We start from the raw sequence: 24,230 nt of genomic DNA, 5'->3' as shown, positions 1-24,230 counted from the left end.
AGGCCCTCGTCGGTCGCTGGGCTCGAACCCAGGACCTTCTTGCTGTGAGGCGACAGTGCTAACCACTACACCATCGTGCCACCCCCCTGCTTGTTCTAGTTATAGATTTAAAAAAAAAAAAGTGGGGCGGCACGGTGGTGTAGTGGTTAGCGCTGTCGCCTCACAGCAAGAAGGTCCTGGGTTCGAGCCCCGGGGCCGGCAAGGGCCTTTCTGTGTGGAGTTTGCATGTTCTCCCCGTGTCCACGTGGGTTTCCTCCGGGTGCTCCGGTTTCCCCCACAGTCCAAAGACATGCAGGTTAGGTTAACTGGTGACTCTAAATTGACCGTAGGTGTGAATGTGAGTGTGAATGGTTGTCTGTGTCTATGTGTCAGCCCTGTGATGACCTGGCGACTTGTCCAGGGTGTACCCCGCCTTTTGCCCGTAGTCAGCTGGGATAGGCTCCAGCTTGCCTGCGACCCTGTAGAAGGATAAAGCGGCTAGAGATAATGAGATGAGATGAAAAAAAAAGTGGTAAATGGGATTTTATATGCCATCTGAATGGTATGTACTTTGACCTGTACGGTACAATAACACATGAGGAAGTGTCACCTGTATGGACAACAACCAAAAAAGTTTTTTTTTTTTTTTTCTGATAAAGAAACTCAACAAGAGCACATAATAATCAAAGGTGAATATTTCAATCAACTACAGTGAAGATGAACAGGGTACTGAAGTGGTTTTTGAAGCATGCTACGGTAATGCTGGGTGAGTGTGCTATTTTGTTGCATGAAGGAGCCATTATCTGTAGCTAGTTTTCATGTCTGTGACTGAGCTCGAGCCTGTCTCAGCAAGCTGACGCGTTTTTCATCACAGACGATGCTACAGCTAATGAGAAGAATAACATCACAACGCGCCGTGTAGAGGTTTGAGCTACGATAATGCGAAAATGCCTTTTAAATGTATTATGAGGCACTGTTTGTTATACGTGTCCTTTGCCATTTAAGGCGTACTGTGACGCTTTACCTGCTGTCCTTCTGCGCTATGGAAAGGCGACGCTGTGACGGAGTGATTCGCCGACTCACAGCGGATTTCCGACATTAATGTATTTCCCTGCTCATTGTTCTTATCGTCATCCGTTTCAGAGCACTAATATCCGATTAATCGGACTTGAAAGATGAATCATCATGAAGGTAGACAGAAAGACGTCTCCGTTTGTCCATATTGCTATCTCCGGCCAGTTTCTTGTGACATTCAGCATCTTTCTTCTTCAGCCGGTCACCGCCTTCCCAGAGGCTGCCATAGGTAAAAGGGTTTCTACACTCAGTATAACGCACTCACTTATGGACTCACAAAAGTGCCTAAACAAGGAATAGTCCTAGAGTGATTGCAATGATACAATGCACAGGCATTTCTTTACATTCAAAGAAATGATTAGGCTACCTGCTTTTTTTTTTTTTTTTTTGGTCAGTACTTCTCCTTAGTCATGCAGTGTTTCAAGTTCACCTTTGATCATGAAACACCTATACAATAAAGCAATCAGTTGTCTAGTCAGTGTTGTGTGTAATTTTCCAGCAGAGCAGTTTTGTAGAGACCCGGGTGTTCCAGAGCATGGAAGCAGAACACCAAGTTCTGGTGTGTTCTTTGAGAACGCCGTGGCCAGATTCTCTTGTATAAAGGGATACAGACTAAAAGGAGCATCAAAGATCACCTGCGTTTTATTTCATAATGGATCAATGGGATGGAGACCAAGCCTTAAACCAGTGTGCCTTCCAGATGGTGAGGCAAAGTCAGTTAAGTAAATAGGGATAAAACAATACTGGTGATTAATAGTAATATTAATACTACCTTTGTTGTAAGATCCAGCTTCGTCTAACCAGCTACAAGTACAAAGCACAGGCTGAGCTGGTAAATAATTTCCAGACTCTTGTTTTACTTTAATAAATTGTTAGTCTACCAACTTAACCAGTTCAGCCTTTTGGCAGCTTGTACGGACTCGATGCTCAGACTAAACTGGCTTTTTCAGCAAGAAAAAGAAACATACACTCACCATCAGATTTCTTAGGAACACTTGCACATTCTAATCAGCCAATCATATCTCAGCAGTGCGAAGCAAAAAAGACTGCAGATACAGGTCAAGAGTTTCAGGTTATGTTCACATCAGGATGAAGAACAAGTGTCATCTCTGTGACTTTGATCATGGCATGGATGTTGGTAACAGATGGGCGGGTTTGAGTATTGCAGAAAATACTGATCTTCAGGGAATTTCACACATGACTATCTCTAGAGTTTATACAGAGCGGTGTGAAAAACAAACAAACAAACAAACAAAAATCACAGCAGATTTCACAAATGATATTCAGTGAATAAAGTCTGAAAAAAAGCCACACAACTTTACTCCGCTACTAACCGTTAACGCTACATTATTTTCAAAGGTTTGCTTATGCAATTCCATATCTGTGCAATTCCTACTGACTTAACATTGTAAAGATGTGTTTAATCACTAGCACTTGCATGTTTTCTTCATAGAATGTCTTCCTCCATATATTGAGGACGCTGATGTTGCTAATAAGACTTACAGGCCAGGGGATAGCCTTATTATCAGATGTCATGAAGGATTTCAAATCCGCTATCCTGATACAGACAGCATGGAATCACTTTGCCAGGAGGATGGAACGTGGGACAATCAGCCCATCTGTCAAGGTATTAATCTGACTGTAACTTTCTTACCAAAACGGGAGTCCTATTTTACACGGGTATCTAGATAATTCCATTTAGAAGAGAAAGAGTTCGATTTGTATTTTTTCTCAGTAGTGAAGTATATGGAAAATATGAGTCTCCTAAACTAGAAGTTGTTTAAGGCATGATGATGTAGTGGTTAGCACTGTTACCTCATAGTAAGAAGGGTCTGGGTTCGAACCTTGCGGCTGACTGAGCCTTTCTTTATGGAGTTTGCATGTTCTCCTTAGGCCTGCGTGGACTTTCTCCCACACATTAGGTCAACTGGCTACTCTAAACTGCCCATAGAAATAGTCTGATTTTGATGTACATCTCCTCTTCAAACCTGTCTTGATCTTTGTTCTTTTTCCAGGTTGCCTGCGCCCTTTGATTCCTCCTCACAGTTACATGAACATCTCTGAGACAGAGTTCTCCATGCCTATTGGAACAATAGTACATTACCAGTGTTTTCCAGGTTATAAGCTAGAGGGTGCAGAATTATTGGAATGCATGTATAGCCTCATATGGTCGGATGTGCCACCCCGGTGCCTTGATGTTGAAGGTGACTCAAAAGCCACCCAGCTGTTATATTTTTAATTAGAGAAGTAACATATCAGACTTGCACAGTTGAAAAAAAAATGGAATATTAAACAGAACCATTCTGGATGACTACCTGAGTTGTTTTCTGATCTAGGATTTTAGTATTTAATTACTTAATTATTTTCTGTACTGTAAATTTCATAGAAGCATGGTTAAGGTTGTTTATTTATATACAGTGGTGCTTGAAAGTTTGTGAACCCTTTAGAATTTTCTATATTTCTGCATAAATATGACCTAAAACATCATCAGATTTTCACACAAGTCCTAAAAGTAGATAAAGAGAACCCTATTAAACAAATGAGACAAAAATATTATACTTGGTCATTTATTTATTGAGGAAAATGATCCAATATTACATATCTGTGAGTGGCAAAAGTATGTGAACCTTTGCTTTCAGTATCTGGTGTGACCCCCTTGTGCAGCAATAACTGCAACTAAACATTTCCGGTAACTGTTGATCAGTCCTGCACACCGGCTCGGAGGAATTTTAGCCCATTCCTCCGTACAGAACAGCTTCAACTCTGGGATGTTGGTGGGTTTCCTCACATGAACTGCTCACTTCAGGTCCTTCCACAACATTTCGATTGGATTAAGGTCAGGACTTTGACTTGGCCATTCCAAAACATTAACTTTATTCTTCTTTAACCATTCTTTGGTAGAATGACTTGTGTGCTTAGGGTCGTTGTTTTGCTGCATGACCCACCTTCTCTTGAGATTCAGTTCATGGACAGAGGTCCTGACATTTTCCTTTAGAATTCGCTGGTATAATTCAGAATTCATTGTTCCATCAATGATGGCAAGCTGTCCTGGCCCAGATGCAGCAAAACAGGCCCAAACCATGATACTACCAAAACCATGTTTCACAGTTGAGATAAGGTTCTTATGCTGGAATGCAGTCTTTTCCTTCTCCAAACATAACGCTTCTCATTTAAACCAAAAAGTTCTATTTTGGTCTCATCCGTCCACAAAACATTTTTCCAATAGCCTTCTGGCTTGTCCATGTGATCTTTAGCAAACTGCAGACGAGCAGCAGTGTTCTTTTTGGACAGCAGTGGCTTTCTCCTTGCAACCCTGCTATGCACACCATTGTTGTTCAGTGTTCTCCTGATGGTAGACTCATGAACATTAACATTAGCCAATGTGAGAGAGGCCTTCAGTTGCTTAGAAGTTACCCTGGGGTCCTTAGTGACCTTGCCGACTATTACACGCCTTGCTCTTGGAGTGATCTTTGTTGGTCGACCACTCCTGGGGAGTAACAATGGTGTTGAATTTCCTCCATTTGTACACAATCTGTCTGACTGTGGATTGGTGGAGTCCAAACTCTTTAGAGATGGTTCTGTAACCTTTTCCAGCCTGATGAGCAACAGCAATGCCTTTTCTGAGGTCCTCAGAAATCTCCTTTGTTCGTGCCATGATACACTTCCACAAACATGTGTTGTGAAGATCAGACTTTGATAGATCCCTGTTCTTTAAATAAAACAGGGTGCCCACTCACACCTGATTGTCATCCCATTGATTGGAAACACCTGACTCTAATTTCACCTTCAAATTAACTGCTAATCCTAGAGGTTCACATACTTTTGCCACTCACAGATATGTAATATTGGATGATTTTCTTCAATAAATAAATGACCAAGTATAATATTTTTGTCTCCTTTGTTTAACTGGGTTCTCTTTATCTACTTTTAGGACTTGTGTGAAAATCTGATGATGTTTTAGGTCATATTTATGCAGAAATATAGAAAATTCTAAAGGGTTCACAAACTTTCAAGCACCATTGTATACTGTATGGCCTTAATTTCCATCATAATTAAGACCCAGTCCAATAGAAAGCACCTTGTCATTTATCATTATAATACGTCATTACATGTTTTCTTCAACTATGATTGCTTTACAGCATGTCCCTTACCTCCAATGGTGAAGCATGGAGATTACATATGCCATCCACAGCCATGTAACCGCTATATCCATGGGACTGTGGTGGAGTTCTACTGTGATCCTGGCTATTCTCTAGTGAATGACTACAAATACATCACCTGTCAATATGGGCAGTGGTTTCCTCAGATGCACATCTACTGTGTTCAAGATGGTAGGTCTTCTGAAGTTTTGAAAAAACACATTATCAGTATATTCAATTAATGACTCTTCTAAAAGATAAAGCATACCTCTTGTGTTTAAAGTAATAAGCCAATTAATTTTTTCGCAGTCCGGTTTCCATCAAATCCTGCGCTCTGATTGGCTGGTGAGCGGGTCCGTATCCTACGATACGGACCCCAGTTACAGACCCCGGTTACGGACCTCTGGCGACTCGCTCATTCACAACAACAACAAGCATAGTAGCAATTTTTGTCAACATTTATTTTCGCATTTCTCAGGAGAATAGCATTAATTTTACATCATGGATAGTGATAACGACAGTCTTCACAGCGAAAGTGAGTTTTACGATCCTGAGGAAGAAGAAATAAAAGAAAACATTTCAGGAGAAAGCTAAAAACCTGTAACTGTTGCTAACGCCGAGCAAAAACATGGCTGAATCCTGAATGACTCAATTTTGTATAAACAGGGGACTACATAGGCAGCAAAATTTAGTTTTTTTTCTTGCCATGGAAGTGCACTTGTATACCGAGGAGGAAGCCATTTGCATTACAGCCGTGAATGAGGATTCAAAATGGCAGTTCGCCTCGGCTCGGTTTTCTGTTAGAATTTGGGAAAGAAAAAAATAAATACAGTGGTGCTTGAAAGTTTGTGAACCCTTTAGAATTTTCAATATTTCTGCATAAATATGACCCAAAACATCATCAGATTTTCACACAAGTCCTAAAAGTAGATAAAGAGAACCCAGTTCAACAAATGAGACAAAAATATTACACTTGGTCATTTATTTATTGAGGAAAATGATCCAATATTACATATCTGTGAGTGGCAAAAGTATGTGAACCTTTGCTTTCAGTATCTGGTGTGACCCCCATGTGCAGCAATAACTGCAACTAAACATTTCCGGTAACTGTTGATCAGTCCTGTACACCGGCTTGGAGGAATTTTAGCCCATTCCTCCATACAGAACAGCTTCAACTCTGGGATGTTGGTGGGTTTCCTCACATGAACTGCTTGCTTCAGGTCCTTCCACAACATTTCGATTGGATTAAGGTCAGGACTTTGACTTGGCCATTCCAAAACATTAACTTTATTCTTCTTTAACCATTCTTTGGTAGAACGACTTATATGCTTAGGGTCGTTGTCTTGCTCCATGACCCACCTTCTCTTGAGATTCAGTTCATGGACAGATGTCCTGACATTTTCCTTTAGAATTCACTGGTATAATTCAGAATTCATTGTTCCATCAATGATGGCAAGCCGTCCTGGCCCAGATGCAGTAAAATAGGCCCAAACCGTGATACTACCACCACCATGTTTCACAGATGGGATAAGGTTCTTATGCTGGAATGCAGTGTTTTCCTTTCTCCAAACATAACGCTTCTCATTTAAACCAAAAAGTTCTATTTTGGTCTCATCCATCTACAAAACATTTTTCTAATAGCCTTCTGGCTTGTCCACGTGATCTTTAGCAAACTGCAGACGAGCAGCAATGTTCTTTTTGGAGAGCAGTGGCTTTCTCCTTGCGACCCCGCCATGCACACCATTGTTGTTCAGTGTTCTCCTGATGATGGACTCATGAACATTAACATTAGCCAATGTGAGAGAGGCCTTCAGTTGTTTAGAAGTTACCCTGGGGTCCTTTGTGACCTCGCCGACTATTACACACCTTGCTCTTAGAGTGATCTTTGTTGGTTGACCACTCCTGGGGAGGGTATCAGTGGTCCTGAATTTCCTCCATTTGTACACAATCTGTTTGACTGTGGATTGATGGAGTCCAAACTCTTTAGAGATGGTTTTGTAACCTTTTCCAGCCTGATGAGCATCAACAATTTTTTTTCTGAGGTCCTCAGAAATCTCCTTCGTTCATGCCATGATATACTTCCACAAACGTGTTGTGAAGATCAGACTTTGATATATCCCTGTTCTTTAAATAAAACAGGGTGCCCACTCACACCTGATTGTCATCCCATTGATTGAAAACACCTGACTCTAATTTCACCTTCAAATTAACTGCTAATCCTAGAGGTTCACATACTTTTGCCTCTCAAAGATATGTAATATTGAATAATTTTCCTCAATAAATAAATGACCAAGTGAAATTTTTTTTGTCCCATTTGTTTAACTGGGTTCTCTTTATCTACTTTTAGGACTTGTGTGAAAATCTGATGATGTTTTAGGTCATATTTATGCAGAAATATAGAAAATTCTAAAGGGTTCACAAACTTTCAGGCACCACTGTATATTATTTACCAGCTTAAGGTCAGTCCATATGGTGAAATACCGTGACCTCAGCCTTGAATACTGACCTCGGCCCAGAGGGCCTCGGCCAGTACTTTCAAGACCTCGGTCACGGTATTTCACGATACGGACCTCCCAGCTGGTAAATAACACACACACACACACACACACACATATATATGTGTATAAAGTTAAACTATGTCTAACTCTAATATAATTGATAAAAGGGGTTCTGAATTCAGGCCTGAGGAGATATTTCTCAGTAGGAAGAATCTCCTGGTCTAATGGATATAATTCAGTTCATGAAACTCATAAGGTGCTTTAGATCAGGAGAATAACTAAACTTTACAGAAACGGGACATCCAGGAATATAAATGAGCATCAATCCTGTGTAAAGACTGCAACTCATTAGTCCTTATTTCCTCAGAGACCACATGGCCTGGCTTTCAGGAATCTTTACTGCATGCGTGGAAACCAGTGGCATTCACTACCTCAAGTGTGCTGTTAGCCCTGTTTCTAGTCATCATAGCAAAGATGTCCTACTGCAAATGCAAGAGCAATTGGAATTCAAGGTATTAAGATGAATAAAAATGTAGTAAATTTATGAACACTTTGTAATTTGAATGTACTAGTGCATCTCAAACAATTAGAATATTGTGAAAAAGTTAATTTTTTCATAATTTAATTCAAAAAGGTAAGCTTTCATATATCATTTATTCATTACATGTAAAGTGAAATATTCCAAGCCTTTTTTGTTTTAGTTTTGATGATTATGACTATAGCTCATGAAAATTAGAAATCCCGTGTCTCAAATTATTAAAATATTTCCTAAGATCAGTCAAGAAAGGATTTACAATACAGAAATGTCCAACTTCTGAAAAATATGTTCAATTATACACTCAATACTTGGTTGCGGCTCCTTTACCACAAATTACTGCATCAATGCGGCATGGCATGGAGGCGATCAGCCTGTGGTACTGCTGAGATGTTACTGAAGCCCAGATTGCTTTGATAGTGGCCTTCAGCTCATCCGTATTTTTGGGTTGTGTCATGCTTCACCCCGGACATCCACTTCAGAGATTACGATTCTCCCACGTCAGCGCCGATCTGGATCCGGGATGGAAATTCCATCCTGCCTGCTTCCCCGTTCAGCAAGCGCTCACCTGAACTCACTTCCTGGTTTTCGCCGCTGCATATTTAAAGGCCGTTCTCAGACTCTGACTTTGCCAGAACGTCTCGTTTGCTACTCTAGCCGTTTCTGTGCCTCTTTTGCATCTCATGGTTTTTTTGCTCTAGATATTTTTCTGGTTCATGGTTTTTTGCACTAGCGTTTTTGTCTTTGCCTGTCTTGTGTTTTTGTCAAGTTTTTTGTCTCTTTTTACCCGGACTATTTTTGCCATTTGTTTTTTGTCCTATTTGTTTACCTTTTTGCCATGCCCTTTTTCCCCTGGATTAAATCACCTTATTTATTGGATTACTGTCTGTGTTCTGCTTTTGGATCCTTATCTCACCACACCTCCACCACCCATAACAGTACATTCTGGCCAACATGGATCCAGCGGAACTAACCCATCTGAGAACGGCCATCCAGAAACAAGGGACTCTCCTCGGGACCCACCAGCAAGACCTCCAACAGATTACCCAGAACCTCGCCACCCTGTCCAACTCACTCAGCCTCCTCACTACACAGATGCAGCACCATCAAGCCATGCCTACCCCTGCCCAGCCATCTTCAACTTCAGCTCCGGCCACTGCTTTTCTCCGCGAGCCAAAACTCCCAGCGCCTCAGCCCTACGATGGAGAGCCAGGTACTTGCAGATTGTTCTTATCTCAATGCTCATTGATCATGGAGCTGCAACCTCTGACCTTCCCCACAGAACACTCCCGTTTGTCTTGGAGAAACGGTCCCCATGTACCGATCATCCTAGGATTACCCTGGTTAACGCAGCACAACCCCCACCTTAACTGGGCCGACAACACCATCCTAGGCTGGAGCCGTTCCTGCCTAGCTTGCTGCCTGCTCTGCCTCCCGCCAAACCACCGCAGCCTTCAGCCAGCGAGTTTCCCGACCTCTCTCACGTGCCTCCGGAATATCTGGATGTGGCAGTGGGGGCGTGGTCAAGCGTCGGTCTGTGACCGGAGGGCAATGTCAGGGAAGGTAAGTGGCAGAATCACTACACCTGATGTGAATTAACCTGTGTTTGTGTGTCTTCCCAGCAACCACGCCCTATATAAGGAGAGAGAGGGCAGAGGAAGGGAGCTCTCTCCTGCACCAGATGACATGTGTGTGTGTGTGTGTGTGTGTGTGTGTGTGTGTGTGTGTATGGCTGGGAGAATATATGTGGTACTGAAAAGTGCAAATTAAAAAAAAGAGTTTTTGGAACTCAGTTCTGGCCTGCCGTACTTCTGTGCTCCATCCACCCACTCTGACTTCTACAGTGGTGCCGAAACCCGGGACTGAGCACAGAAGAGAACAGCCCCATGGAGTCCTCCCCCTTCGCAGACCTGATCTACGCCCTCACCACGGCCCAACAGAGCCAGCACCAGGCGCTGCTCGCCCTCCGAAAGGAGCAAGAACAACGGTTCAAGGCCCTGGTGCTGGCGCAACAGTTAGATCGTCAGGCGTTCCGGCACCTCCTCGCATCGGCGGGGGTCACCATCTCCACCGCTGCGGGCCCACTCCACCTCACCCCAACGAAGATGGGCCCACACGACGACCCCGAAGCCTTCCTCACGCTATTTGAACAAGCAGCAGAAGCCTCGGGGTGGCCGGTGGAACAGCGCGCGGCGCGCCTCCTCCCCCTGCTAACAAGCGAGGCGCAGCTGGCCGCGCTACAGCTCCCTGCCGACAGCCGGCTGGTCTACGCGGACCTGCGCTGGGCCGTCCTCCAGCGTGTGGGGCGCACCCCTGAACAACATCGTCAGCGCTTCTGCGCTCTGCGCCTAGAGGAGGTCAGCTGCCCGTTCGCATTTGGCCAGCAACTCCGGGACGCCTGCAGGCAGTGGCTGAGGGCTGACAACCGCGACGCCGAGGGAGTCGTCGACCTGGTGGCACTGGAGCAGTTCATTGCGCAACTTCCCAAAGGAACGGCGGAGTGGGTCCAGTGCCATCGCCCGGCGTCGCTGGATCAGGCCATCGAGTTGGCGGAGGATCATTTGGCGGCTGTTCCCGCGGCAGGATCACAGATCCCCTCTTCGCTTCTCTCTCTCCCTCCCTTTCTGTGTCTCGTCCTCGCCCCGTTCCCCCACCGCAGAGGCGGGGGCCGGCTCCCTCACCGCCGGTCTGCCGCACTCGCGGTGTCCTCCCACTTCCGTGTCTGTCTCTCCCCCCCTTAGGTGAGTGAGCCCCAGAGTACCGGTGCTGAGAGAAAGCCCGGGCCGGTTTGCTGGCGCTGCAGGGAGCCGGGCCACCTCCAACTGCAGTGCTCGGTGATGGAAGTGGGCGCGGTGGTTCGGATCCCCGATGCGCCAGGAGCCGCCCTCGATCGGGCCGGAGCATATCACATACCGGTGAGTATCCAAGGGGATACATATCAGGCTTTGGTGGACTCTGGCTGTAATCAGACCTCAATCCACCAAAGCCTGGTGCAAGACGAGGCATTGGGGGGAGCACAGGGGGTGAAGGTGTTGTATGTGCACGGGGATGTTCACAGTAGAGCCCTGCACTCCCGCGGGAGTCCCGTGGGACTCGCGGGACCCGCCGCAAAGTAGTGCGGTGCGGGACAAATTTTGAAAGCTCATTGCGGGCGCGGGCGGGACCGGAAGTGCACATAGGCATGCGCGGGCGGGAGCGGGAGTGCACATATGCGGCGCGGGTGGGAGCTGTGATAAGCTGCAGTTCCGCTAACTAAAAACGTGCTTGAAATAAAATTTATAAATTATTAATTTATGTCTAAAATATATAATTTGTGCTGGATATTTTATTTGGCATTAATAAAAACATTTTAAGATGCATAAATTTGCAGAGAAAGTCAAGTCAGATTGCCAGATTGAGTGAGAAATAGCATCTTGAACTTGCCATTGATCATTCTAATAATTCGCAGTTCACACCCAGCTAGCAAGAGAACCATGAGTGAATTGATTTACTTGTTGCGTTAGTCTACAACTTTAACCAGAGAGACAGGTTACACAGTGACAGTAGGCTTGACTCAATGCTATCCCAGAAATCCTTCCTGTAATATGCAAATTTGGCTGTCCAATCAGAGGCGGCCAAATTTGCATATTACAGGAAGGATTTCTGGGATAGCATTGAGTCAAGCCTACCGTCACTGTGTAACATGTCTCTCTGATTAAAGTTGTAGACTAACGCAAGCAAGAAATCAATTCATTTATTTTACTAGCTCTGCTTTGCAATAAAAAAAAAAAAATTGGTACAAAGCAAGCCCATTCACTTTTTTATGCTGATCAGAGAATTACAATGGTTTCTCATGTGATAAAAATGTGTGATTTGTGATTAAATATTTTAATCATTTGACAGCACTAATTATTATTATTATTATTATTATTATTATTATTAGAGATACTACATGCTGAATTCAGAAATAAGGTAAACAATAACAAACGTGAGCTGTAGATATTTATGCTCAAATCCACTCAAAGTAGGGGGCGGAGCACCATCACGCTGTGTCAAGACAAGAACTTTCCTGAGAAATAACGCGAACGTCTGCATCATGCGGGATTTGCGGGCGGGAGCGGGACAAAATATGGCAGGCGCGGGTGGGAGCGGGACTGAAAATCATAATTTTTTTGTGGGCATGGGCGGGAGCGGGACTGAAAATCATAATTCTTTGCGGGTGCGGGCGGGAGTGGGACTGCACAATGCGGGCGCGGGCGGGAGTGGGACTGAAAAATCCGACCCGCGCAGACCTCTAGTTCACAGCTACCCTTTAGTGTCAGTCCACATTTTTTTCAGAGGGGAAAAATTTAGAGTAAAGGCTCTAAATAAAGTAAAGGTTAATCCTCGCCTCACCCACTCGATAATTTTGGGGACTGATTGGCCGGGATTCGGGGCATTAATGAGTCATTTAGTAAAGAGTGGGTCCTGCCGTATTTCAGCAAGGGGAGATCCCGGTGTCGCTTTGGCCGGAGCAGCTGTCACAGAGCCGTCTACGTCATCTCCGCGTCAGAGTGAGGAGCCACTGGCTCCTCCTCCCTCCCTCGGGGAATCCCTTGCAGATTTCCCGTTAGAGCAGTCGCGAGACGAGACTCTGCGGCATGCGTTTGACCAAGTGAGAGTAATCGATGGTTAAACGCTCCAGCCAAACGCCACCCCGTCCTTCCCCTATTTTTCTATTATGAAGGATAGATTATACAGAGTGACACAGGACACTCAGACTAAAGAACAAATCACGCAGCTCTTGATTCCAAAAAGCCGCCGGGAATTGGCATTTCAAGCGGCACACTTTAATCCCATGGCTGGACACTTAGGACAGGATAAAACACTAGCCCGAATAATGGCCCGGTTCTATTGGCCAGGGATTCGCGGCTATGTCCGTAGGTGGTGTACGGCGTGCCGGGAATGCCAGTTAGTAAATCCAGCGGCCATTCCAAAAGCGCCTTTGCACCCTCTCCCATTAATCGAGACCCCGTTCGAAAGAATTGGGATGGATCTCGTCGGGCCATTAGATCGGTCAACACGAGGTACCGCTTTATATTAGTTCTAGTGGATTATGCAACGCGATACCCAGAAGCAGTGCCTCTTCGCAATATCTCAGCATGCAGTATTGCGGAAGCGCTCTTCCGCGTTATCTCCCGAGTTGGAATCCCGAAAGAGATTCTGACTGATCAAGGCACCTCGTTTATGTCACGAACACTGAACGAACTTTATGGGTTATTAGGTATTAAGCTGATCTGCACCAGCATTTATCACCCACAAACGGACAGTTTAGTCGAACGATTCAATCGCACCCTCAAAAATATAATTAAGAAATTCGTAAGCGAGGATGCACGTAATTGGGATAAATGGCTCGAACCCTTGTTGTTTGCAGTGCAAGAGGTCCCACAAGCCTCAACAGGGTTCTCCCCATTTGAATTGTTATATGGGCATAAGCCGCACGGCATTTTAGACGTACTGCGAGAAAATTGGGAGGAGGGACCTTCACCAAGTAAAAATGAAATTCAGTACGTTATTGACCTGCGCGCAAAACTCCACACACTCACGCACCTAACCCAGGAGAATTTGCGGCAGGCCCAAGAACGGCAAACCCGCCTATACGACAAGGGTACGCGCCTTAGGGAGTTCACACTGGGAGATAAAGTACTCGTACTGTTGCCCACATCGAGCTCCAAATTAATCGGCAAGTGGCAAGGACCCTTTGAGGTCACACGGTGAGTCGGGGACGTCGACTACAAGGTGAGGCGAACGGACAGGGGTGGGGCGCTACAGATTTACCACCTCGATCTACTCAAACTCTGGAATGAGGAGGTCCCCGTGGCGTTGGTGTCGGTGGTTCCGAAGAAGGCAGAGCTGAGGCCGGAGGTTCAAAAGGGAGTATTGGCATCGTGTACCTCTCCGGTCCCCTGTGGAGACCACCTCTCCCCGACACAACTCGCGGAGGTTGCCCAGTTGCAGACCGAATTTTCTGACGTGTTCTCTCCCCTGCCCGGCCGCACCGACCTCATAGAGCACCACATTGAGACGCCCCCGGGGGTGGTAGTGCGTAGCCACCCTTACAGGCTACCCGAACACAAGAAAAAAGTGGTTCGGGAAGAACTTGAGGCCATGCTCGAAATGGGCATCATCGAGGAGTCCCACAGCAACTGGAGCAGCCCGGTGGTCTTGGTACCCAAGGCCAACGGGTCGGTCCGGTTCTGTGTAGACTATAGAAAAGTCAACGCAGTGTCTAAATTCGACGCGTACCCAATGCCTCGCATTGATGAGTTGCTCGATCGACTAGGCACGGCTCGCTTTTACTCGACACTGGATTTGACAAAGGATTATTGGCAGATCCCCTTGACTCCATTATCCCGAGAAAAAACGGCCCTTTCCACACCGTTCGGCTTACACCAGTTTGTCACACTTCCTTTTGGGCTGTTTGGGGCGCCCGCTACATTTCAGCGGCTGATGGATAGGGTCCTCCGCCCCCATGCCACCTATGCTGCCGCGTACCTTGACAACATCATTATTTATAGTAATGACTGGCCGCGGCACCTATAACACCTGAGAGCCGTCCTTAGGTCGCTGAGGCGGGCGGGTCTCACAGCCAACCCGAAGAATTGTGTGATTGGGCAGGTGGAAGTACAGTATCTGGGCTTCCACTTGGGCAATGGGCAGGTGTGTCCCCAAATTAACAAGTCTGCAGCGATTGCGGCCTTCCCAAGGCCCAAGACCAAAAAGGGGGTGAGACAGTTCCTGGGGCTGGCTGGCTATTTTTGTAGGTTTATACCTAATTATTCGGATGTCACCAGCCCGCTGACTGATCTCACTAAAAAGGGGGCACCAGATCTGGATCAGTGGACGGAGCAATGCCAGCGGGCTTTTTCTGAGGTAAAGGCTGCACTGTGTGGGGGGCCACTGTTACACTCACCTGACTTTTCTCTCCCTTTTATATTGCAGATGGACGCATCGGACAGAGGGCTGTTTTGTCCCAGGAGGTGGAGGGGGAGGATCGCCCAGTGCTGTACATTAGTCGAAAGCTGTCAGTGCGTGAGGGGCGCTACAGCACCATAGAGAAGGAGTGCCTGGCCATCAAGTGGGCGGTCCTCGCCCTCCGTTACTACCTGCTGGGACGCCCTTTCACCCTCTGTTCGGACCACGTGCCCCTCCAGTGGCTCCACCGCATGAAGGATGCCAACGCGCGGATCATCCATTGGCATCTGGCACTCCAACCCTTTAACTTCAAGGTGGTCCACAGGCCAGGGGCGCAGATGGTCATGGCGGACTTCCTCTCCCGTCAAGGGGGGGGGGGGGGAGTCGGCTGCGGGCCGGACGGCTGCCCGGCCTGAGTCGGGTGGTGGGGGTATGTGGCAGTGGGGGCGTGGTCAAGCGTCGGTCTGTGACCGGAGGGCAGAGTCAGGGAAGGTAAGTGGCAGAATCACTACACCTGATGTGAATTAACCTGTGTTTGTGTGTCTTCCCAGCAACCATGCCCTATATAAGGAGAGAGAGGGCAGAGGAAGGGAGCTCTCTCCCGCACCAGATGACTTGTGCGTGTGTATATGTGTATGGCCGGGAGAATATATGTGGTACTGAAAAGTGCAAATAAAAAAAAAAGAAAAAAAAAAAAAAAAAGAGTTTTTAGAACTCAGTTCTGGCCTGCCGTACTTCTGCGCTCCACCCACCCACTCTGACTTCTACACTGGACTTAAGACTCATGTTCAGCAAGACCCAAGCAGTGTCCCTCCCTCCTCACAGACCCTATGACCGTGGACTTGACCTCCTGCCTGGGATGGCGCCACCCAAAGGGCAACTCTACTCTCTCTCCCGTCGAAAGGCAAGCCATGGAGAAGTACATGTCTGAGTCTCTGGCAGCTGGGATCATCTGCCCTTCCTCCTCCCCAGCAGGAGCGGGATTCTTCTTTGTGGAAAAGAAGGACAAGGCGCTTCGCCCCTGCATTGACTATCAATCAATCAATCAATCAAGTTTATTTGTACAGCGCTTTTAACAATAAACATTGTCGCAAAGCAGCTTTACAAAATTTGAACGACTTAAAACATGAGCCAATTTTATCCCTAATCTATCCCCAATGAGCAAGCCTGTGGCGACGGTGGCAAGGAAAAACTCCCTCAGACGACATGAGGAAGAAACCTCGAGAGGAACCAGACTCAAAAGGGAACCCATCCTCATTTGGGCAACAACAGACAGCCTGACTATAATATTAACAGTTTTAACAGGTATAACCCTCAACTGTCCTCATGGGGCCGTCCTTCACCGGAGTGGGGCGATAAAACTCCGACCAGACACAGGGCACCAGGATGGATCAAGCAGGTCCGAGGGGCAGAAGAGGCCAGCATCTCAATCCCAGGATCAACATGTAACTCAGAGGGACAGATTGGGGGGGGGGGAAGAGAGAGAGAAAAAGAAAAATCTATCGAGGTCTCAACGCCATCACGGTCAAGAACCGCTACCCACTACCACTCATGACCACGGCCTTTGAACTACTCCAGGGAGCCAAGATATTTACTAAGTTGGATTTACGCAATGCCTGCCATCTCGTGAGGATCAGGGAGGGGGATGAGTGGAAGATGGCCTTTAACACCACCACGGGCCACTACGAGTACCTCGTGGTCCCTTTCAGCCTGACCAACGTGCCTGCGGTCTTCCAGGCACTCGTCAACGACGTCTTAAGGGACTTTCTTAACATCTTCATCTTTTGTGTACCTGGATGACATCCTGATCTTCTCTCACTCCCTGGAGGAACATCGGGGCCACATCCGGCAGGTCCTCCAGCGCCTGCTAGAGAATAAATTGTTTGTCAAGGCGGAGAAGAGTGAATTCCACCAGAGCTCTGTCTCATTTCTGGGGTTCATCATCTTCCTGGCTAGGATTCAGATGGACCCCCTCAAGCTTGAGGCAGTTGCTGACTGGCCTACCCCATCCTCGCAACAAGAGCTCCAGCGTTTCCTGGGGTTTGCCAATTTCTACAGGCGCTTCATCCATAACTTCAGCACGGTGGCCAGACCTCTCACAGCGTTGACCTCGATTAAGACCCCGTTCAAGTGGGGGGAGGAAGCAGAGAAAGCCTTCTTCATGCTCAAGCACAAGTTCACCACAGCACCCATTCTCACCATACCCAATCCGACCAAACAGTTCATCGTGGAGGTCGGCGTTGGAGCCATTCTCTCCCAGAGGGCCAATGATAACAAGGTCCACCCCTGCTCCTTCTTCTCTCGCTGGTTGTCTTCTGCTGAACGAAATTATGACATCGGCAACAGAGAGTTGTTGGCCGTCAAGCTAGCCTTGGAGGAGTGGAGGCACTGGCTCAAGGGGTCGGATCTCCCCTTCCTTGTCTGGACTGACCACAAAAACCTAGAATACCTCAAGTCCGCCAAATGCCTTAATTCATGGCAAGCCCGATGGTCTCTCTTCTTCTCCCAGTTCCAATTCGTGCTCTCCTACCGCCCAGGCTCCAAGAATGGTAAAACTGATGCCCTGTCCAGGATATTCTCTGCCCACCAGGAGGAGTCTAGTACACCCAAAATCATCTTCCTTCCACGCTGTCTGGTGTGGGCCTCCCTACTTGAGGTAGAGACATTAGTGCAGAAGGCCCTGGAGCAGGACCCCGGAGAAGGTAACTCAAACAACATACTACCTAACCATCTGTTTGCTCCCTGTTCTGTGCAAACCCAGGTGCTGCAGTGGGGTCATGGCTCCAAGCTGGCTTGTCACCTGGGAGCTGCTTGAACCCTGGCGCTCATCCAACAGCACTTCTGGTGGCCCTCCATCAAGGAAGATGTTCAGGAGTTCGTGGCAGCCCACGACACATGTGCCCAGAACAAGACAGCCAATCGACCCCCTGCCGGCTTGCTAAGACCACTCCCGACTCCTCACCAACCCTGGTCTCACATCACCCTGGACTTCATCACAGGACTCCCCAACTCAGGTGGCAACACATGCAACCTCACAGTTATTGATCGTTTCTCCAAGACAGTCCATTTTATCCCTCTGCCCAAGCTTCCCACAGCTAAAGAAACCACCGAATTACTCATCCTTCACATTTTCCGCCTACACGGACTCCCCACTGACATTGTCTCTGACCAGGGTCCTCAGTTCACTGTGCAGTTCTGGAGGGCCTTCTGCAAACTCATTGGGGCCACCTGTAGTCTCTCCTCAGGTTTTCATCCTCAAACCAATGGCCAGGCGGAACGGGCCAATCAGGATTTGGAGGTGGCACTCAGGTGCATGGTGTCCAGAGATGCCGGTTCTTGGAGTAAGTACTTACCTTGGGTCGAGTACACTCACAACACTCTCCCTTCATTTGCCACAGGTCTCTCGCCCTTCCAGTGTTCCCTAGGTTACCAACCACCACTCTTCCCCAACCAAGAGGAGGAGGTCGCCATACCCTCAGCCCAGACCTTCATACGCCACTGCAGGAGGATGTGGGCATTGGCCCGGAGAAGACTCATTTGCTCCGCCATAGCATCCAAGAGGCAGGCCGACAAACGCCACTCTAAGGCACCCACCTACCGAGTGGGGCAGCGAGTCATGCTCTCCACATGCCATCTGCCACTCAGAACCATCTCCCGTAAGCTGGCCCCCAGATATCTAGGACCCTTCCTCATCAGCAAGGTAATCAATCCATGTTCCGTCAGACTGGCATTACCACTCATCATGTGACGTATTCACCCCACTTTCCACGTGTCACAGCTTAAACCTCTGGTCTCTAGTCCTTTCTAGTTCATTGGGGGGGGGGGGGGGGGGGGGGTACTGTCATGCTCTGCCCCGGACATCCACTCCGGAGATTACGGTTCTCCCACGTCAGCGCCGATCTGGATCCGGGACGGGAATTCCATCTTGCCTGCTTTCCCGTTCAGCGAGCGCTCACCTGAACTCACTTCCTGGTTTTCACCGCTGCATATTTAAAGGCCGTTCTCAGACTCTGACTTTGCCAGAATGTCTCGTTTACTACTCTAGCCGTTTCTGTGCCTCTTTTACGTCTCATGGTTTTTTGCTCTAGCTATTTTTCTGGTTCATGGTTTTTTGCATTAAGCGTTTTTTCTTGTTCATGGTTTTTTGCACTAGTGTATTTGTCTTTGCCTGTCTCGTGTTTTTGTTGAGTTTTTTGTCTCTTTTTACCCGGACTATTTTTGCCATTTGTTTTTTTTTGTCCTGTTTGTTTACCTCTTTGCCACGCCCTTTTTTCTCTGGATTAAATCACCTTATTTATTGGATGACTACCTGTGTTCTGCTTTTGGATCGTTATCTCACCACACCTCCACCACCCATAACAGGTTGGGTTGTCATCTTCCTCTTGACAATCCATCGTAGATTCTCTATGGAGTTCAGCAGGGCCGTGCAAAGACCTTTGGAGGGGCAGGGGCTCAACATTCAAAAAAGGGCACTTGGAACAAATTTTTCACACAAGTTAACTTTATTCAAAACTAAATTTCAGTTGCAACTGAACATTCTGTGCGTCTTGATAGAATATGTTGTGGATGTCGTCATTCAGCCTTAGGTTTTCGAAGCTGCTAGAATATGTTATTAACACCGTCGTTCAAACTAAAGTTTCCGAATCTGCCACGTTAATGAAATGGATGGAGCAAACGGTTTAAATATAGCCTAGGCAGCTTCATTAAATGATAAACAACCCTACACATTTACTGTTGTGTTCTAAGCTGCACAATATTGCATGTTCAGATAAGAAATGAAAGACTTTCAGTGTGACCTTACCATGCCGTTCCTCGCACTGTCTCCCACTGTCAACCGCCTGCATGTGCTTTCTGCACGGAGGTTCACTGAATGCATGACGTCACGGATTGATGCCCGCATTTACATAGAAAAACGTTATTTTATAAATCTATAATTTCATATGTTATTGTCAAATTGTAGAGAATATTGATGTTGGAGCTAACTTATCTTTTACAAATATAAAAAAAAAAAAAACATAACAGTCCCTATGAAAAGGGCACTTTGGACAGCAAACAGAAAAGGGGCAGGGGCTAGAGCACCTGTAGCACTGGTTCATTGCATGTGGGTGGAGTTCAGGTCAGGCGAGTTGGCTGGCCAATCAAGCACAGTAATATCATGATCAGCAAACCATTTGGTAGTAGTTTTGGCACTATGGGCAGGTGCCAAGTCCTGCTGGAAAAGGAAAATCAGCATCTCCATAAAGCTTGTTAGCAGATGGAAGCAGGAAGTGCTCTAAAATCTTCTGGTAGATGGCTGCCTTGACTTTGGACTTGATAAAACACAGTGGACCAACACCAGCAGATGACATGGCACTCCAAATCATCACAGATTGCAGAAACTTCATATTGGACTTCAAGCACCTTGGATTCTGTGCCTCTCCACTTTTCCTCCAGACTTTAGGGCCTTAATTTCCAAATGAAATGCAAAATTTACTTTCATCTGAAAAGAGGACTTTGGACCACCGAGCAACAATTCAGTTCTTTCTCTCCTTAGCCCAGGTAAGACGCTTCTGACCTTCTCTGGTTCAGGAGTGGCTTGATATTAGGAATGCGACAGTTGTAGCCACTTTTCTGAAGACATCTGTGCAGGGTGGCTCTTGATGCACTGATACTAGCCTCAGTCCACTCCCCGTGAAGCTCTCCCAAGTTCTTGAATTGACTTTTCTTGACAATCCTCTCAAGACTGCAATCATCCCTAGTGCTTGTGCACCTTTTCCAGACAGCCTTTTCAGCAATGACTTTCCATTACTTACCCTCCTTGTAGAGGGTGTCAACGATTGTCTTCTGGACAACTGTCAAGATGGCAGTCTTTCCCAAGATTGTGGTTGCATGTACTGAACTAGACAGAGATGCATGTTATTTATATTGTTTTACACAAACTTGAAATTAAATATTCAAATTTTTTTTGCACTGTAGGCCATAACTAACAAAATTAAAGTAGAAAAATGCTTGGAACATTTTAGTTTGTGTAATGAGTCTAGAATATATTAACTTTTCACTTTCTTAAATAACTGATGGAAAATATTGAACCTTTTCACAATATTCTAATTGTTTGAGATGCACTAATAAATTTATAATTACAATTAATGTTGTGGAATGTCTGTAAGACAAATTAGTTCCTGTTGTCACTTACATTATAACAGCTATTAACAGTTCTTCCCTGACCAGTCTCTCTTTTCTCTGTTGAAGTTAATAAGACAAAACTTGTCATGCTACAGAGAAACTATAAAGCACAAAGTCCTCTGTCCTGAAGACTTCTGTGACCAGAAAACATATATCTTAAGTGATAGTAGAACAAGTGCCTTAATATTAACTTGTAAGAATCACCGCTAGATTTATTGTTAGAGCTGCTGCTGCTATTGAAAATTAATCAACATTTACTGACCAATGTGATTTTAATCAGATTAACAGAGACATGACGTAATTAAAAATAATTAATAACATCTTTTCTAAGTGAAGAACAAGAGGATGCCAGGGGTCCAAATGTCATAATAGTGGATGGAGTTGCCATATCTCTACCTTCCTATGAGGAGGCAGTCAGTGGTTCATGCTACCAGCCTCCACATGTGCTTCCCTCTGCTGGTCCAGGACCCACACAGACCTCAGAAGAAAATGACCCTCCTTCATATCCAGGGCCCATAGAATGTCAGAATGATGCTCCATTGGATACTGGAGATGCTGAGACATGTGACAGCATCTCAGAGCCATCAGAGAGTCTACAAGCTATGCATCCATCTTCTTCACATGATGTTGGGTTGAGCAATGTTTCAGAGAAGACCAATGTGATCACCTCTATGGAGGAAACTGCTTCCACGAGTCCCAGCATAGATATTGCTGATGGTAAGTCGGCATTTTTGTCAGCTGTTGTCACAGATTCATAATATATTGGATCCTGATGGCATGTCATTGTGCACTGATAACTGTGTTTTATATATTGTTTGACACCTTTTATCTAGAAATTCCTCTTGTGGATGGTGGTGAAGAGGACTTCTGATACTGTGGACATCCACTGTACAGTTTTAGAGTTTCTCAGTGCTGTATTTAGATGGTTCAGCACTCCACATTGGTTTAACACAGACCCATTCATCTCTCTGACAGACGTGCTGTTATTATAGCCAACATTTCATTAACAAGGTGATAAAGGCAATAATATCATATGTTTAGTTTTTTGTGCTTGGATCATGGGGTAAAAATACTATGCATTTGTAGTTTAACCAGTTTGTTTTAGTATGAATTTCACATTGTTGGTTAAATACAGCAGTTACCAAAGGAGAAATCTCATTTTACATCTAGGGATTAAAATCAAATTCTGCTTTTAATCAGTCAAATGTGTCTGGCTGGTCTTCACATGCAAAATAACAAGAGACGATGAAATATATTGCTTTGAGGTAAATTAAAAATCTGTAAATGATATTTGTGATGACTGAGGATACATTTTAATTCAATTAAATTATTTGACAGATGTGATCAAAACAAATTTCATTAATGTATTTCCTGCTTACAAATACAAAAACATAAAAATTAAAGCCAACCTTTGCTAACTCACTTTGTTTCATTTGTTAAGCAAGAACACAATACATTCAGTTCTACCAAAGTCTACCTAACTTTAAAGGAACAGTCCACCGTACTTCCATAATGAAATATGCTCTTATCTGAATTGAGACGAGCTGCTCCGTACCTCTCCGAGCTTTGCACGACCTCCCAGTCAGTCAGACGCAGTCAGACGCGCTGTCACTCCTGTTAGCAATGTAGCTAGGCTCAGTATGGCCAATGGTATTTTTTGGGGCTGTAGTTAGATGCGACCAAACTCTTCCGCGTTTTTCCTGTTTACATAGGTTTATATGACCAGTGACATGAAACAAGTTCAGTTACACAAATTGAAACGTAGCGATTTTCTATGCTATGGAAAGTCCGCACTATAATGACAGGTGTACTAACACCTTCTGCGCGCTTCGGCAGCGCATTGATACGGAGCTCAGATATCAATGCGCTGCCGAAGCGCGCAGAAGGTGTTAGTACGCCTGTCATTATAGTGCGGACTTTCCATAGCATAGAAAATCGCTACGTTTCAATTTGTGTAACTGAACTTGTTTCATGTCACTGGTCATATAAACCTATGTAAACAGGAAAAACGCGGAAGAGTTTGGTCGCATCTAACTACAGCCCCAAAAAATACCATTGGCCATAGTGAGCCTAGCTATATTGCTAACAGGAGTGACAGCGCGTCTGACTGCGTCTGACTGACTGGGAGGTCGCGCAAAGCTCAGAGAGGTACGGAGCAGCTCGTTTCAATTCAGATAAGAGCATATTTCATTATGGAAGTACGGTGGACTGTTCCTTTAATAAATAATAGCTGGTTCTACTGGCACCAAACACTTTTTTTTTCTATACATGGATCGTATTATGGGCGGTATGGTGGTATAGTGGTTAGCACTGTCACCTCACAGCAAGAAGGTTCTGGCTTTGAGCCTAGTGGCCGACAGGGCCTTTCTGTGTGGATTTTGCATGTTCTCCCCGTGTCTGCATGGGTTTCCTCCGGGTGCTCCGGTTCCCCCACAGTTTAAAGCAGGCATCACCAAATAGCGGACCTCGGTCCGGACCCATGACCAGTGGTAAATTCACGAGATTAAGTAATTTTCATGAACCATTATTTTGGACGGTCGTGGCTATTGACAGCGGGCGCTGCTACTCTAGTTAATACGACAATAGCTTCACTCAGTTGAGCCAATAAAATCGTTAGTTTACCCAGCGCACCACAGCAGAGCAACAAGCAGAGAGGAAGAGAGTTAAGTTCAGAGACAACCAACTGAGACAACATGGCTTGCTCCAAAAGGCGGCGGAAAGTAGACAAGAAAAATCGTTGTTTTAAAGATGAATGGACGGAGAAATATATGTTCATTCTTCCGGCAAGCAGTTCAAAACCAGTGTGCCTCATATGCTCCGAAAGCGTGGCATTAATTAAAAGCGGCAACGTGAAGTGCCACTACGAAACGAAGCACAGCTCTTTTGAGCAAAGTTATCCCCTGAAGTCCG

At 45.8% G+C, this 24,230-nt stretch overlaps 1 protein-coding gene across 2 annotated transcripts; it reads left to right on the top strand.

Annotated features, from left to right (window-relative positions):
• The first annotated feature begins 877 nt into the window (after nt 1–877).
• Nucleotides 878–22,581, top strand: susd4 (sushi domain containing 4). 2 transcript variants are annotated; one of them, XM_060934281.1, is made up of 8 exons: nt 878–1,282; nt 1,553–1,756; nt 2,507–2,680; nt 3,069–3,257; nt 5,193–5,384; nt 8,058–8,202; nt 21,652–22,037; nt 22,154–22,581. In XM_060934281.1, exons 1-8 carry the CDS (start codon nt 1,165–1,167, stop codon nt 22,189–22,191), a joined length of 1,446 nt encoding a protein of 481 aa, XP_060790264.1. In that variant the 5' UTR covers nt 878–1,164; the 3' UTR covers nt 22,192–22,581. The 2 variants fall into 2 exon arrangements, with proteins under 2 accessions (XP_060790264.1, XP_060790265.1); XM_060934282.1 differs by lacking the exon at nt 1,553–1,756.
• The last annotated feature ends 1,649 nt before the right edge of the window (nt 22,582–24,230 follow it).

This window comes from Neoarius graeffei, chromosome 11, assembly GCF_027579695.1.
Source record: "Neoarius graeffei isolate fNeoGra1 chromosome 11, fNeoGra1.pri, whole genome shotgun sequence".
In the NCBI taxonomy this organism is placed as follows: Eukaryota; Metazoa; Chordata; class Actinopteri; order Siluriformes; family Ariidae; genus Neoarius; species Neoarius graeffei.
The sequence above is the reverse complement of the archived record's forward strand: the minus strand, read 5'-3'. Positions and strand labels throughout refer to the sequence as shown.

Bases quoted from the DNA above. Each gene is read 5' to 3' on its own strand.
- susd4 (XM_060934281.1), top strand. From the start codon at position 1,165: ATGAAGGTAGACAGAAAGACGTCTCCGTTTGTCCATATTGCTATCTCC. The intron at 1,757-2,506 runs GTGAGGCAAAGT...TTTTCTTCATAG, and splicing joins ACCAGTGTGCCTTCCAGATG to AATGTCTTCCTCCATATATT. The intron at 2,681-3,068 runs GTATTAATCTGA...TTCTTTTTCCAG, and splicing joins CAATCAGCCCATCTGTCAAG to GTTGCCTGCGCCCTTTGATT.